Consider the following 15,133-nt stretch of genomic DNA (forward strand, 5'->3'; position numbering starts at 1 on the left):
TAGTCACACTATATGGTAGGTATTATTATCCCCATTTTACAGTGAGGAAGTTAAGGTACAGAGAAGGTAAATACCTTGGGCCAAAGCCATAGCTAATAGTGTCAGATCTTGGATTTGAACCCAGGCAGTCTAGCTCCAGAGTTCATTCCCCTTATCACTGTGCCATACTTTTTGATTATGTGTGTGGTTATGACTTCTGTTTCTACCCTATCCTAGAAACATATCCTTCAAATTATGTCCTCTCTAGTGAATAAAAAGTCTTTGGTTTTGTTGTGTGTACAACCCAGATTTTACTGGTCTGAGTGGCTATTGCCCCCATCAGTACCCCTAAGACACCCCACTCAGCCACCCCCCGCAATACTTTTTAATTCCCCAGTGTGGGTCTGACATGGCTCGTGAATGCATTTGGTCTGTTGCCCTGTAGCTGTCTCTGGACAGTGCTGCCTCCTTGTCCATTGCCTTTGCTTCCTCCAGACACATTGGTCTCACTGCTTCTCCTGGGTACTGATGCTCTTTCTGCTCTGACCGCCTTCCCACCAGTCACTGCCAGGAACATGGCTATCAGTGCCAAAGACACAAGAGTGCTCCCACTGTGCCAGAGCTTCGGGAGTTTGCAGTGAAGACTGTGCCCCAGGTCCCTATTTTATTTCACATTCTGGGGCTTTACTCAAGGCATGTGGAGATGAGAGAAAATGGCTTGTCAGGTTTTTTGTTTTTTTCCTTTGGCTGATGTCTCATCTTCACCCAAGACCCAAGTCCTTGACAAAGAGTGAGTAGACAGGGGCAAATCTTAGTGACTCTGGCCTCTGCTAATAGTTAGACTAGGCGAAGTTTGAATATCTGACACCCCCTTCCCTTAGGATGGGTTCGTATCAGGTGATTTTACCCATCTCTGAAGCTGGCTGTCAGGTAATCTTTTTCCCCCCATATTTTGAATTCTTAGAGCCTTAGTTGTACTAAAAACATGCTGAATTTTGTGATAGCTTGAGAAGTCTTATATTAAGACAGTAAGACAGCTAGTTTCTTCACTGGATTCTTCTTAGACATACTAATTTGAGCCAGAAGGGATTGTAAAGATGATTCAGTACAGATTTCTCACAGTATATCCCCAAAACCACTACTCTGTCAAAGGTGTTCTGCTGAAAGGGACTTCTGTGCCAAATAAGTGTAAGGAATGCTGTGTACCTTCTTCCCCCCCCCTTGGAAAATGAAGTACACATAGGTTTTTAAATAACCTGTTTAACTTCATCTTATCTCGCATTTCCTAACAGCAGAATCATAAACTGTTTAGTATTTTATAGAACATTGTTTTCACCAAAGTTATATCTTTTGTCTAGAAAATCTTTCAGCCTTCATCAGTACCATGCCTGCCAATCCTGTTCTTTCCTTTAAAATTATCCAGGTATGACCTCCTCTGTGGATCTTTCCAGGACTCCCCTAGATAAAATTAAGGATGGATATCCACTCCATCCTTGCAACTGTTTATGATATATTAAAATACTTCATTATAGGAGAGATGGCATCATATTTTCTCTGTTGTGCCAGACTAAGCACCTGGAGGGATAGAGGTCCTATGTTTATTTATCTTTTGTTTCTTTATCCCACTTTGTATTTCTATGTCTCTTGCCTAGCCCAGAGCTTCCATGTAGTAGACGTGCCAACATTCATTGAACAGAGTGGTTTTCTAGTATTAAAAGCATAAAGAAGAAAAGCAGCATTTGTCAGGAAGTCATTCTTCCTCATTCTGAGCATCCCAGTTAACATGCCTTTCCACCAGCTAGAAGGAAGTACTATAGAAATACTATCAGCTGTTCTGCGGTATTTGAAAGAAATCATTCTCCTAGCAAAGGCTGTAAGAGCGCTTTGTGCTGTAATCCAGTGCTATACTCTCTTCTCCATTAATCTGGAAACATTATAAACAGCCCAAGGGTTTTTATTAACATTGATGGTATTCTCTCAGTGTTATATTTTTAACTGTAAACCATCTTTTCTTAAAAGAGGGGAATATGTACAGTAACAGACCAGTTTCCCAATTATTAGTCTTACTCATTTGATCTCTTAAAAGAATAACTCAAACTAAGCTGCCATGTTTTTTGAAAAATAATTGACATAGTAAAAATGCAGTTGCACACCCACTGGAGAAGGTTCCAAAGAAAAGCATACAGCAGAACTTCCATATAACATTGATTTGGGATCTTTTGGATGAAAAGCAAAATGGTGAAGGAACAGCCACCCCTTTCAGCAACCCCCTGTCCCCTCACCTGCTTTGTACCGTGAACTATGTACTAGATGGAGGAAAGTGTGCTTTGCTGGAAACTCTCTCACCATAGTGGTGTAGGGAGTTCCAATCTGCTTCTCTAATGTATTGTAAAAGCTCACTATACTTACGCATCATTTGTCATTTAGACATTCCCAACTCTAGATCTGTTATGTAGCACAAAAGGGGAATTCTTGAAAGGAAATACACATTTAGCCGAATACTATAAAATACTAGCATCCTTTCCTTGCTTACGATCTGTGTTCAACAGTTAAGGAAGAGGATGCTCATACGTCCCATTTTTTTCAAAGGGTTTCTAAAGGTTCTTTGTCAAGTATCAAGGACAAAGGAAGAATAAACAGTGGAATTTTTAGCAGTGAATATCAAAAGAATACAAACCTACAGGCTAAAAAGTTTTTGAAGCCTTCCTGGGTTTTTGCTGGAAAGGAACAAATGAAAAATGGGACCATATTGATCTTAAACTCCCTTTGTAAACAATGGCTCTCAGAAACTAAAGTTTACATTAAGCCTGGTAGATGTCCCAAGTTTGTGGGTGCGAAGAAAAGAATAATGTGAATCTTTCTCCCTGGAAATATTGTTACAAAGATCATTACTTTGATGAGTAAAAAAAAGTATTTTTGAAAGGTAAACATTCCACTGGCAGCTAGTTAACTTTTCGGTCCACTTGTTTTGCTAGAAGAGTAGCATTCATTGTTTTTCTCCCAGTAAGATTTTCATATATTTTGTGAGTTTGGTGAATCTTAGAAAATCACAAAACTCATTTCTGTTCACTTCTGACCATTTTTACAATTTTCACTTGTCTGCCATAAATATTACCATTTCATTTTACACTGAACTTGAGTCATTATAGAACTGAAAGCATGTGTTTCACTTTAGTCTGATTTGTTTTTTATGCCGATACACAAGGGGGTGTTACCTTGAAAAGATATCTGCCTGCACTGTCTCTGCTTTTTCTCTTTGAGTGCTTTTTTACGAACATATTTTCTGATTTCAAATTGCTAATCTTGTAGGATTTTTATTTCCTTACTAACTTGATTACTAACTTGACTTGTCTTATTTCCTTTAGTTTTCTTTAAATTCTTATTGCCTCCTGGCAGGTTTTAACTTCTGTTGTAGACATTTTCTTGACCAGTCAGTTACACATTTGTCAGTACATGTGATTATTATCTTACATATCCTCTAACTTGATAAAGTATATATAATTATTTTCATTTGATGTAAATGTATTGATTTTCAGATTCATCTTTTAGCACATTTAGAAGGAAGAGTAATTTTTTTTTCCAGATTTGGATAGAATATCACGGTTCCATTACCACATAATGTCATCAGTAATGCATATTAGACTGATCTGTTTGTGGTAAATTAATTAATTTGAATGTGGTAGTTTTTAATGGAACCTGCCATTACATTTCTGAGAGATACAGATGTACCAAGGAAACTTCTTAACCAAGTTTTTGCATTGCTGCTTTATATTCTTCCTGCGACTAGGCAAGTGTTAAGAGTGATTTTGAACATTATTTTTCACTGTATCTTGTTCTTGGTTTATGTGGTTCTTAGGCACAGGAAACACTGCCCCTTTAGTTTGATAATATTTACTCATGTATAAACGTGTCTACCTGAAAGTCCAACCTTGGTGTTTTACCTTCAGTATGTCAGTAACTTTGAAAGCTACTGAAGTCCATCCAAAGGCTTGTGTGTTAATTACACAAGATTTATTTTTCCTGCAAAGCAGTTTTATCAAACTCATATTTGAATATTGCTATGGAGATGTGATCAAGAAAGGTGCCTTTTCCCAACAGACACATGAAAAAGTGCTCAACATCGCTCGGCATCAGGGAAATCCAAATCAAAACCTCAATGAGATACCACCTCACACCAGTCAGAATGGCTAAAATCAACAAGTCAGGAAACGACAGATGTTGGCGGGGATGTGGAGAAAGGGGAACCCTCCTACATTGTTGGTGGGAATGCAAGCTGTTACAAATACTCTGGAGAACAGTATGGAGGTTCCTCAAACAGTTGAAAATAGAGCTACCATACGATCCAGCCATTGCACTACTGGGTATTTACCCCAAAGATACAAATGTAGGGATTCGAAGGAGTACGTGCACCCCGATGTTTATAGCAGCAATGTCCACAATAGCCAAACTGTGGAAAGAGCCAAGATGTCCATCGACAGATGAATGGATAAAGAAGATGTATATATACACAATGGAATATTATGCAGCCATAAAAAGGAATGAGATCTTGCCATTTGCAACGACATGGATGGAACTGGAGGGTGTTATGCTGAGTGAAATAAGTCAATCAGAGAAAGACATGTATCATATGACCTCGCTGATATGAGGAATTTTTAACCTCAGGAAACAAACTGAGGGTTGCTGGAGTGGTGGGGGGTGGGAGGGATGGGGTGGCTGGGTGACCGACATTGGGGAGGGTGTGTGCTATGGTGAGCGCTGTGAATTGTGCAAGACTGTTGAATCACAGATCAGTACTTCTGAAACAAATAATGCAATATATGTTAAGAAAAAAAAAGCAGGAGGGGAAGAATGAAGGGGAGTAAGTCAGAGGGGGAGACGAACCATGAGAAACAATGGACTCTGAAAAACAAACTGAAGTTTCTAGAGGGGAGGGGGTTGGGGGGATGGGTTATCCTGGTGATGGGTATTAAAGAGGGCACGTTCTGCGTGGAGCACTGGGTGTTATGCACAAACAATGAATCATGGAACACTACATCAAAAACTAATGATGTATGGTGATTAACATAACAATAAAAAATTAAAAAAGAAAGGTGCCTTTTAATCATAAAACAGTTTTGAGTAGAATTAAACAAAAATGCAGTTCATAAAACAACCTAGAATCTTTTCTTTCTTCACTTAATAATATGTTATGTACATTAAAAAATATTTTTAATGGTGTCTGAATTTAAAAGTTATAATTACCAGTAATAATTCACTTATCAATCCCTTAGAATTTATTCAGTGTTTGTAGAGTATCAATTTCCTTAAATATATCCATACATATTTATCACATATATAAGAACATATAATGTAGAACCATGTAGTTAAAATAGACTTCTTTTATTTTTAAGATTTTATTTTTAAGTGATCTCTACACCCATCGTGGGGCTTGAACTTAAAACCCCAAGATCAAGAGTCCCATATTCCACCGACTAAGCCAGCCAGGTGTCCCAAAATACACTTTTCTTTTTGTGATTCGCTTGAATTCTCTAAAAGGAGCCTTTGAGGCATGTAGTTTACTCCATAGACTAGGTTGTAGGTAATTGACTGCCAAAAAAATTCCATGTGGAGTTGCTACCTTTACGAATGCTTTGATACTGGGGCGTCTCTTCTCGGTGGCACATTCGGTTAAGTGTCCAACTTTTGGTTTTGGATCAGGTCGTGATCTCAGGGTTGTGAGATCAAGCCCTGTGTCGGACTCTGCGCTCAGCGCATCTGCTTAAGACTCCCTCTCCCTCTGCCCGACCTAAAATAAATGAATCTTTTTTTTTAAATGCTTTGATACTGTCTAGTAGCTCTTTGCTTTTTGTAAACTCCCTGTTACTATATTTGCATAATTATTAAGCTAATATTTTACAAATTACTAATTTAGAAGTCAGAAAACCTTTTGAATATTCTTCTTGTTCTCTTTAAAATTGTTTTTATGTCCCAGAGATACTAATTGATGGTAGAAGTTATGGGTTAAAAAATAGGCTGTGTCTGCTGGGTACTACATCTGCACAGTGTTATTTCCCAGATAATTTGTTTATTAGAAATGATAACCAGCTACTTCTGATTCTGAATCAGCAATTATTTATGGAGCCCAGGGCATCTGTTGCTGCGGGTGCCCTCTGTTGGTAGCTGCGGGACATGCCAGGGGAATGCACTTTCCTTGTCTACGTTGGCCTAAGTCAGCAAGTGAACAAGCAATTGCAGTATGTTTACCCATTAATATATTCTATCAGTTTAATTTTGGTTAATTTCATATATACTCTTCACGTTTCTATACCATGTCCAACTTTTCAAAATCTTGTAATTTTTGCTGAATAATTTTAATCTTAAAACTCAGATGAGGTGCCATTTTAACAGAAACTAATCCATGAGGTCAGATAAACTGAATTTTAGTATGTACAGATAATTTGGAATAATTTATAAATAGAACCAGTCAAAATCACTAAGGTGGTATTAAAGTACTTATAATCATTATTGACAATAAGTTATATTATTGTCTTTGTTATTTGGCCTCCTTATTATTTAACCTTTGATGTTGTTAACCAGAACGTGGGCTTTTTGAGGGTGAGATTCTGTGCCTGTATCCCTCAAAGGACTAAATAGGAAGATTTGTACTATACTAGAAATAGCTGCCCCCCTCCCCAATAAAAACTTCTGATAGAGATTCCACATATTATAACACTGATTATACCATGGCCATATCCATATTAAGAAATCAGTAGTCCTTTGTTGTGACAAAGAGAACATGGTTACTCTTTATGGGTAAAAAGCAATTGCCTGTTTCTCATTGTAAATAAATAGGAGTTGTGCCATCGTTGGTTTTCGGGGTCAAATATTACTGAGCGTAAGTTGGAATAAAGTCTTTTGGGGACTAATTATACACACATGAGCCACTTTATATACTATTATTTCTTACGTAAAATTAGATATGTTGTAGTTGTATTATAAAGATGGAAGGGTTGGACTGACCATTGATTTTATTTAATTCTTCCTGCTCAGAAGAGGGAAAATGCCAGTAGTAGCCCATATCTCTTGAGAAATTATCTTATGGGAAAATAGTTTTTACAGATATTTTGGCCTCAGATCTTGGTCAGCAAATTTTAAGCACTTGTAAATACTCATTTTCCTTTCGACCTGTTAGGATATAAGAGACTGGAATCATTCCTGTCTGGGTTTCAATCCTGTGTTTTTCACATACAGACTTTATCACCTTGGACACAACTTAACCTCCTTGTTTGTTTTTTCTTATCTGCTAATGGGATAGTAAAAGTCCCAAGCCATGAGAATTGACTGAGGTGACCCATGTGGAGCTGTTAGCACAGTGCCCTGCCCATGGTAAGGGATTGTTAGCCTCTGTTGTTAGCCTTATGCTTCACTGCACACTCTCCCCATTCTTACCTAAGTCCTTCCTTCTCTTGACTTTTACCTGGAAACTCAAATTTTAAGGGTCCCACAATAGACTAGTTTTGTTTTGGAAGATAGTTCCTCCCTTGCTTTCCTCTCCCCTTGGTCACAAAGCTTGCGGTTTTTAAGATATGAATTCCTCCTCTTAGGAGAATTTCCCAAGTAGACCTCAGTTGGGTGGCTCTGAATTGTGCCTATCCCAGACAATTCAGTGTATTTTCCAGGGTTCCTTAAGATTTCTTAGACACTGACAGAATTGAGTGTCTTTCTATGTAAAGTTATCCATAATGTGAACTGTTCTGGAAATGTTTATATATACTAAAGTTAAACTCTATTAATTTCCAGAAGGGTTTCATATGATCATTACATACTCTTATTACAGTGAAGTGCTCTATTAATGAAGAGAATTAATGTGCTTTTTAAATTCTTATAATAGTCACCATTGTAAAAACTTGTTTAAACTTTGTATTCTCATCAGCTAGATAAACAGCACAGATATCTGATGTTGAGTCATTGTAAAACCAAATCAGAGTTGACAGTGACCTGCCATAGCAGACAAGAGTCAGATTGACCGGGGTTTGAATCTTGCTCCTGCTCCTTATACACTGTGTGACCCCAGGTATGTAAATCAGCCTCTCGAAGCCTCAGATGGTAACGACCTCATAGGGTTATTGGGAGGGTGAAGTACATGTAAATATCTATAAAGCACCTAACACCTTGCCTGGCATGTAACATTAATTTTTTTCTATTATGACGTAAGTCTGGCAGCTATTTCTCCATATCACTAGTTGTTGACTAACAGACGTATTTCCATGATAAAGATGAACCATTTAATACCTTTTAAAAATCATAATTAACTTGGTAGAATTCTATTTTTGAATGTTTTTCTAATATCTTTTGTGTGCCAGAGCAGTGTGCTGTATTAATGCTGTAGTCAGGCTCTTTGGGGATGCAGGGAACAGAGACATAGTAGGGTTTATTTCAGTGCAATGTAAAATGGACCCAAGAAGTTTCCTCCAAGGCAGCGCATACATGTGGCCTCTGGAGAACTTGGTTATTCACCAACCAGGGAAGTTTAAAAGTAGCTCTGATCATTGTTAACAGCATATCATGTGGCCCAGGTACAACTCTTAAGTTTATTTGCATTGCTTTTTCCCTTCCTTCCATTGCCAACCACATCTTCTAATTTCTCTTTCTTCTCTTATTTCTGTCTTATTGTTCCTACTTACTATTTTGCTCTTTTTCTCTATTTCGATGCCATTCTTCCTGCAGTGACACTATCTCTGTATCTTGCAGTCACATACCCATAGTGGGCAGATACGGTTAAAATGTACACTACCATCTGGTATAGAGGGTCTTTGGATCAGGGCACATTCTTGCACTGGCCAACTGTGGACTGCAGGATGGGTTCAAATGTATAAAGTACGGTGCTCCCGAGCATCAGGCACCATCCTTGGAAGGGGAGGTGGCTATGGCTGGATAGGCCCTCTGGCTTTGGTTCATGTGCCTTTTGTGGCCTGTCGAAGACATTTGCTACTGATGATAGAAAAATGAGTAAGATGTTATAACCTGTCCCAGAAAAACTCCCAGTATGGTGAGGGAAGCAGATACTTAAACTAATATTCAACTTTATAATGTATTATAATTAATATTAACTCAGTGGGGAGGGAGTGGCAACTGCTATAGAATGGTAGTAGGAAATTCTTTACTGAAGACATGTAAGATGATAGGATAGTTCTGTCAGGGGAAAAAAAATCATCTGCAATAGCAGAGAGGTATGAAATACCTTGGTGTGCTTCAGAAGAGTATTTTAGTGCTTCGAGAAGTGGTGGCTGGTGTTTAAGGGGCTCCGGGAAGAGGGTCTGGTATATACCAGTGAGGTCAGTCAGAGAGTTAGAAGCAGAACTGGGGAAAAAATCACCTCCTAGAAGTTCAGGGAGAGGAGAGCTATAAGAGTGACAGTCCAGTCAACAATAGTTGCTACCACAGGTAGTCAGACAGAGGACCAAGTGACTTCATTAAGAAGGGACCATTGAACCATCTCATTTGTTGCAGGCAAATTCTGTAGGTCTAGAAAGGGACCAGAACAAGAAGCCTAACCTCAGAGAAGAAAGGTTCTTTGAAGCTCTAGGTTGATCAGAGATTCATTCTGAGGAATGTTTAGAACCAAAAAAAGCAAGAAAAATGTTTTGTAAATAAACAGGAAAGGAAGATAAAGCTTAGTTTGTAACAATGTTTAAGTTTCTCATATTTGGCTAAAATTTCATTTATTTATTTTTTTTTAAAGAATTTGTTTATTTGACAGAGGGAGACACAGCGCAAGAGGGAACACAAGCAGGGGGAGTGGGAGAGGGAGAAGCAGGCTTCCTGCTGAGCAGGGAGCCCAATGCTGGGCTTGATTCCACCCTGGGATCATGACCTGAGCCAAAGGCAGAAGCTTAACGACTGAGCCACCCAGGCGCCCCAAAAATTTCATTTATTTTTAAAGTCTTCAAAGTGGTTTCTCAAAATATGTTTGTTTTGTCAAAGAGTCAGAAATATACAAGCTATTACTTTAGTTAAAATAACAGGTATTTGTTGTAGGTACTAATGCAAAAATAACTCTCCAAAACACTCATGTTTAACCAAAATGAATTAGAGGCCCTCTGATCTCCTGGTGATTTAGCAACCATCTGTTTAGATTAGTTTGTGTTTAAAAAAAAAAAGATGTTTCCTGTTATAGCTTTAGTATTAATTGGATAAGAAGATACATGACCGCTATATACATACACACATGATTTTGTTCCTAGCAAGTAGAATAGGATTTACTGTATATTTCATTGAATCTAAGATCCCATTGGTTATAAATTGAACCATTATCTTATATAAACCCTACCATAAATTACAACATTTGATTCTAAGAAGCATTCAGATTTCACAGATAGTAAAATGCAAACAAATACACATTTTAGAATTAATATATGATTATTATTTAAGAAAACATTAGAAATAACTTTGTTTTATATTTGCAGATTAATTTAGGAACAACAAAAATTGCTCTACTGAATAAAATCTAAATTACAAATGTAGTCTTAATTAAATACAGAACTGTAAAAAGATTAACATGAGTAGTCATTAAATTTTAAAAACTAGGAAGGTCCTTACGGCTGGCAAAGTTGTTAATAAATGATCATTTATTTAATATATGCTTTGAAACCCATCATAAGCCAGACACTGTTAGATGTTGGATATATAATGATGGATAAAACACTGGTCCCTGCCTTCATGGAATTTATAGTTCATGGTGGGGAAATACGTTTGCAAATTGCAATGAGCACTTTAAAGGAAAAGTACAGTGCTGTGAAGGAATGGAACTAGGGATTCCTAACTGAGATTGGGACCACCTCTGAGGTGTAGAAGAAAAGTTGAAAAGTGAGTAGAGATGAACAAGATGAAAAGTAGACAAGAAACAGTCTGTGCAAAAGTCTTGAGCAGGAGTGATGTTGGAGTTTTTCAGGCAGTGAAAGAAACACAACGAGGGGGGTGGGGGTCTAAGTGACTTCAGTTGAGGTAAGACCAGGATGGTGCATGGCCACAAAGGACCTGTTAAACATTTTGAATTTTAGGCCAACCCAGGGGGATACCACTAGAGGGTTTTAATAGAGGAAATAACCCTGGCTGCTCTGTGAAGCCTGGATTGGAGTAAGATTCAAAGTGAAAGGGCACCGGGTGGCTCAGTGGGTTAAGCGACTGCCTTTGGTTCAGGTCATGATCCCGGAGTCCTGGAATCGAGTCCCACATTGGGTGCCCAGCTCAGTGGAGAGCCTGCTTCTTCCTCTGACCCTCTCCCCTCTCATGCTGTTTCTCTCTCTCTCTCTCTCAAATAAATAAATAAAATCTTTAAAAAAAATTACAAAGTGAAGAAGCCTCCTTAGGAGTTTTGTTAGTACAGACCAGCAAGTTGGCAACTTGACCTGGGGGGTTGGAGTAGAAGATACATTTTCTTGAAGATAATTTGCCAGTATCACCAAAAATCTTAATTTGTGTACAATTTGACCCAGCAATTCCATTTCACTGCATTTGTTGGGAAGAAATAATCTTACATGTATGTAAAAGTTGAGGTACTAGTATGCTTATCCCCTATTATTTATTGAGAAATTGGTTTAAGTGATTACAGTATTTTCCAACAAGTGGAAAGAGGCAAATCATGCCGACTTTAAGGAGGCCACATCATCAGGAAGCTTTGTTTAGACAGGGAGAGTCTTCTTCGTGTTTGGGTGTGTGCCAGGGAGACACTGAAAATACAGAATGGAGAAGAGATACTCATAAAACAAATTTGGGGGAGGAGAGACATTTAGGACCAAAGGGAGGATAATCTCCTTTGTCCAGGAGTGCAGGAGCTTCTGGGGTGAAAATGCACTGCAGTTCTGCAGTGTGACTTATTTTTTGAGAACTAGCCTGGGAACCTAGCCACGCCTTGCAACATTTTTACTGGAGGGGAAAGTGTTTGCTTTTCAAACCAGAGAATTGTAAGTGAATTTTTGGTATGCAATCAGCCCATAAATTGGGTTGCCTGTAAATCCGAGCTTCCCTGGGTAAGTAGTAACTGAACAGGATAAAATTTCGGAGAACATTTCTCTACCCTCCCTCCCTTCGTCCTCCTATGCCCAACTCCTCTCTCATTCTCTTCCTGCCCTCTCCCTTTCTTTCCCCTTCCTGTCCTCTCTTCCTTTCCCACTCCTTCCTCCCTCTCTACTCTTCCTCTTAGACACCCAAAAAGTTGTATTTTATACTATAATCAGAGCAGGAAAAAGGGCCAGGCACTTCTAAGTAAATAAAAGAATCTCCTTCCTTCCTTCCATTCTTTACCTTTTTTCTTTTCATATAGGCTCTTTCTTTTCGACAGTTTTCTTATACCTGTATGGCGGAAATACTCTTCTATATGCTCTTAATGCCCATTTGCAAGTTTCAAATGTTTCGTGCTCTTTTGCATTCCTAAAACTATCTAGACCAGTTTCTCTGCACAGGGGTATTTAACTTGTTCATTTCCACTGCCCTCACAGAATTGATGCTTCAGGAAATCCAATTAACCATTTCCTTTCTAGTGCACATTTAGTTTTAAGTAGTTTTTTTGTTTTGGGGGGTTTTTTTTGCTGGTTCTCTGAAGATACTGATGCTCTATGGTTGTAATTAGCTGGAAAATTCCTAAAGGAGTTTGCATTTAACTTTTTAGTAAGCTTCCGGTTATCGTCTCTGGTATTTCCTTGAGTATTTCCTTTTCCTATCTGTGTAAAAAAAAATAATAACTGTTCTGTAGTTTTATAGAATGTCCAAAATAGTTATTGAAGTTAGCTTAGTATTTTTTAAATTGTTGCTTCTCCCAGAGTACGAATGCTTTAACTATTTCCTTATGAAACAGGTTTTAAAATCCATGCATATGCATTTTGTATTTGTTGTATATATCCATATGTGGATATAAGTGTATTTGAAATTAGTGGATGCTTTACCATTTAGGCTTTGTAGAATTCTCAAAAGTTACTAGCTTCCACATTGTTTTATCCTGATAACTCCACACTGTATTATGGAGTAAAGGTCAGGTGTTTGTACCAATTTTTACTTTTTATATACAAAGTATCCCCAGTGCTTTGATGCGGAATTATTGTTGGGAGAATACAAATTTAATCATTTAGGCTTTGAACAAATATTGTGGGATCATAGAATATGGGTGAGGTTACACTTAACTTATTAAATATTTATTTAGCTTTTTTTCAGAAAATGAGCATATCCACCAGATTCAATCTATAGTGACTTAAATTATTGAAAATGCTGGGATAAGTTATTGGAAATCCTGGAAATCCTTAAATTATTGGAAATCCTAGAGTAGTAAAATACTCTTCTAAATATCTGTTAAATACTTCAGGATGTGAGAATGGTATAATTGGAAACAGTGCAATGTTCACGAATGTGTTTGTTAATGCCATACTTAATGTCTTGGTATCCATTTTGTTAACTACCTGGGAACAAAGGTCTGCATTAGTATTATTAGTAAGTCTGTACCTTCTAAGAACCTTTCTTTTTAAAGGCATTATTAAACTCACATCATCATGCAACATTGAACAATAGTGTATATGTGATTCACAGTGATACTTTGATACTTGGCTTAAATCATTGGGGAGTTTTTAGCAGTTACCTTTGTAGTTACATGTCCAATGAAAGTATAAAATACTGTTCTTGGAAATTATTTTTTATATATTAATCTCATTCTTGTTTCTCCCTCCATTTTAGTCGTGAGATGGAGAATAAAGAAACTCTCAAGGGGTTGCACAAGATGGACGATCGCCCAGAAGAACGAATGATCAGAGAGAAACTGAAGGCAACCTGTATGCCAGCCTGGAAGCACGAGTGGCTGGAAAGGAGAAATAGGAGAGGCCCTGTGGTAAGTGGCTGTGGGTTACCTGATGTAAGGAAGAAAGCATAGGAGGAAGTGGGAAATGGAGCATAAATAGATCCTCTTGTAAGCTTTTTTTCTTCTTGATTTTAAATGCAGTTGTTTCATTTGCTTGATATTCTAGCCACTTGGAACAAAATATAGCTAAAACTATGCTCACTAAGCACCTTAAACTGTTAATAGAAACTAAACTGGTTGGGTTGGGGAGGTAATGCTTAAAGCAACACTGCCCCCTACTGTCAGTAGCTAAAATCCTTTTAGTAGAGATTTATATTGTGCTTTAAAAAAGAAAAGCATTTTTTCTCATTTTATTTTGATATTCTTTCTCTAAGGTAGGATCCAAAGATCTGAATTCCAGAAATCATCCATGAAAGCAAAAAGGTTGAATAGACTCATGGGGTTTGAGGTAAATTTAAAAGATGCCCAGGGTTTGGGGAAGGAAAACCTAGATCGGTAGAATTAGGAAAGAAAGGCATACTCTATCCTTTGCCATGGTTATTTTCTTTTAAAGTAGACAAATACTATGAAATGTGCTTGTCTTTCTTATAAAGGAAGTAGATCTCAATTGTTAAGTGTCCCAGTATCAGTCTGTATCAGCAAGTTTTTATTTGCTTTTTGTTTGTTCTTTATAAGTAAAGATGACAAGTTAAGATTTATTAGGTTTGGGGGAGGGCAAGGGATGGTGGGTATAATCATAAAAGTTATTGGGCAAGCTACTCATTCGACAATTGAAACCCTTCAGGCGTATGATCATCTAGCCCTACATTCATCCCACTTGCCTTTTTTTTTTTTTTTTTTAAGAGAGGGAGAGAAAGGTGGTGTGAGGAGCAGAGGGAGAGGGAGAGAGAATCTTAAACAGGCTTCATGCCCAGTGCCAGAGCCCAACATGGGGCTCGATCTCACAGCCCTAAGATCATACCTGAGCTGAAATCAAGAGTCAGACGCTTAACCAACTGAGCCAGCCAGGTGTCCCCCACTTGCCTATTTAAGTTCAAATATAAATTAATTAAATGTGAATAAGTAAAAATTTCGTTACTCAGCCACATTAGCCATGTTTCCAATGCTCAAAAGCCACACAGACTTCCCTCATTGAGCTGCGTTCTGTCTTGCACATTCTACACAATGGTGCTAATCCATGGAGCTAATATGGAATATATTTAATTGTTTCTTTATATACCAGCTTTTTAACCTAAGCTGCTACATTACCCATGAGTCCTTTCCTTTCCAGCTAAGCTTCCACATTTCTTCCATTTGTTTTTCATATGAAGTAGTATAGTGAGAACCCTTGACCAT

At 37.8% G+C, this 15,133-nt stretch overlaps 1 protein-coding gene across 4 annotated transcripts in view; it reads left to right on the forward strand.

The window, feature by feature from the left end:
* Nucleotides 1-15,133, forward strand: part of MAP3K1 (mitogen-activated protein kinase kinase kinase 1) — a 75,229-nt gene that overhangs the window by 28,348 nt on the left and 31,748 nt on the right. For all 4 annotated transcript variants that reach the window (XR_003522296.2, XM_027606806.2, XM_027606804.2 and 1 more), the window contains exon 2: nt 13,678-13,828. Coding sequence is in view for 3 of the 4 variants with exons in the window: in XM_027606804.2 (XP_027462605.1) it covers nt 13,678-13,828 (151 nt within the window). In the remaining variant the exon portion in view is untranslated. The remainder of the gene's footprint in view (nt 1-13,677; nt 13,829-15,133) is intronic.

Source organism: Zalophus californianus, chromosome 5 (genome assembly GCF_009762305.2).
Source record: "Zalophus californianus isolate mZalCal1 chromosome 5, mZalCal1.pri.v2, whole genome shotgun sequence".
NCBI classification, from domain to species: Eukaryota; Metazoa; Chordata; class Mammalia; order Carnivora; family Otariidae; genus Zalophus; species Zalophus californianus.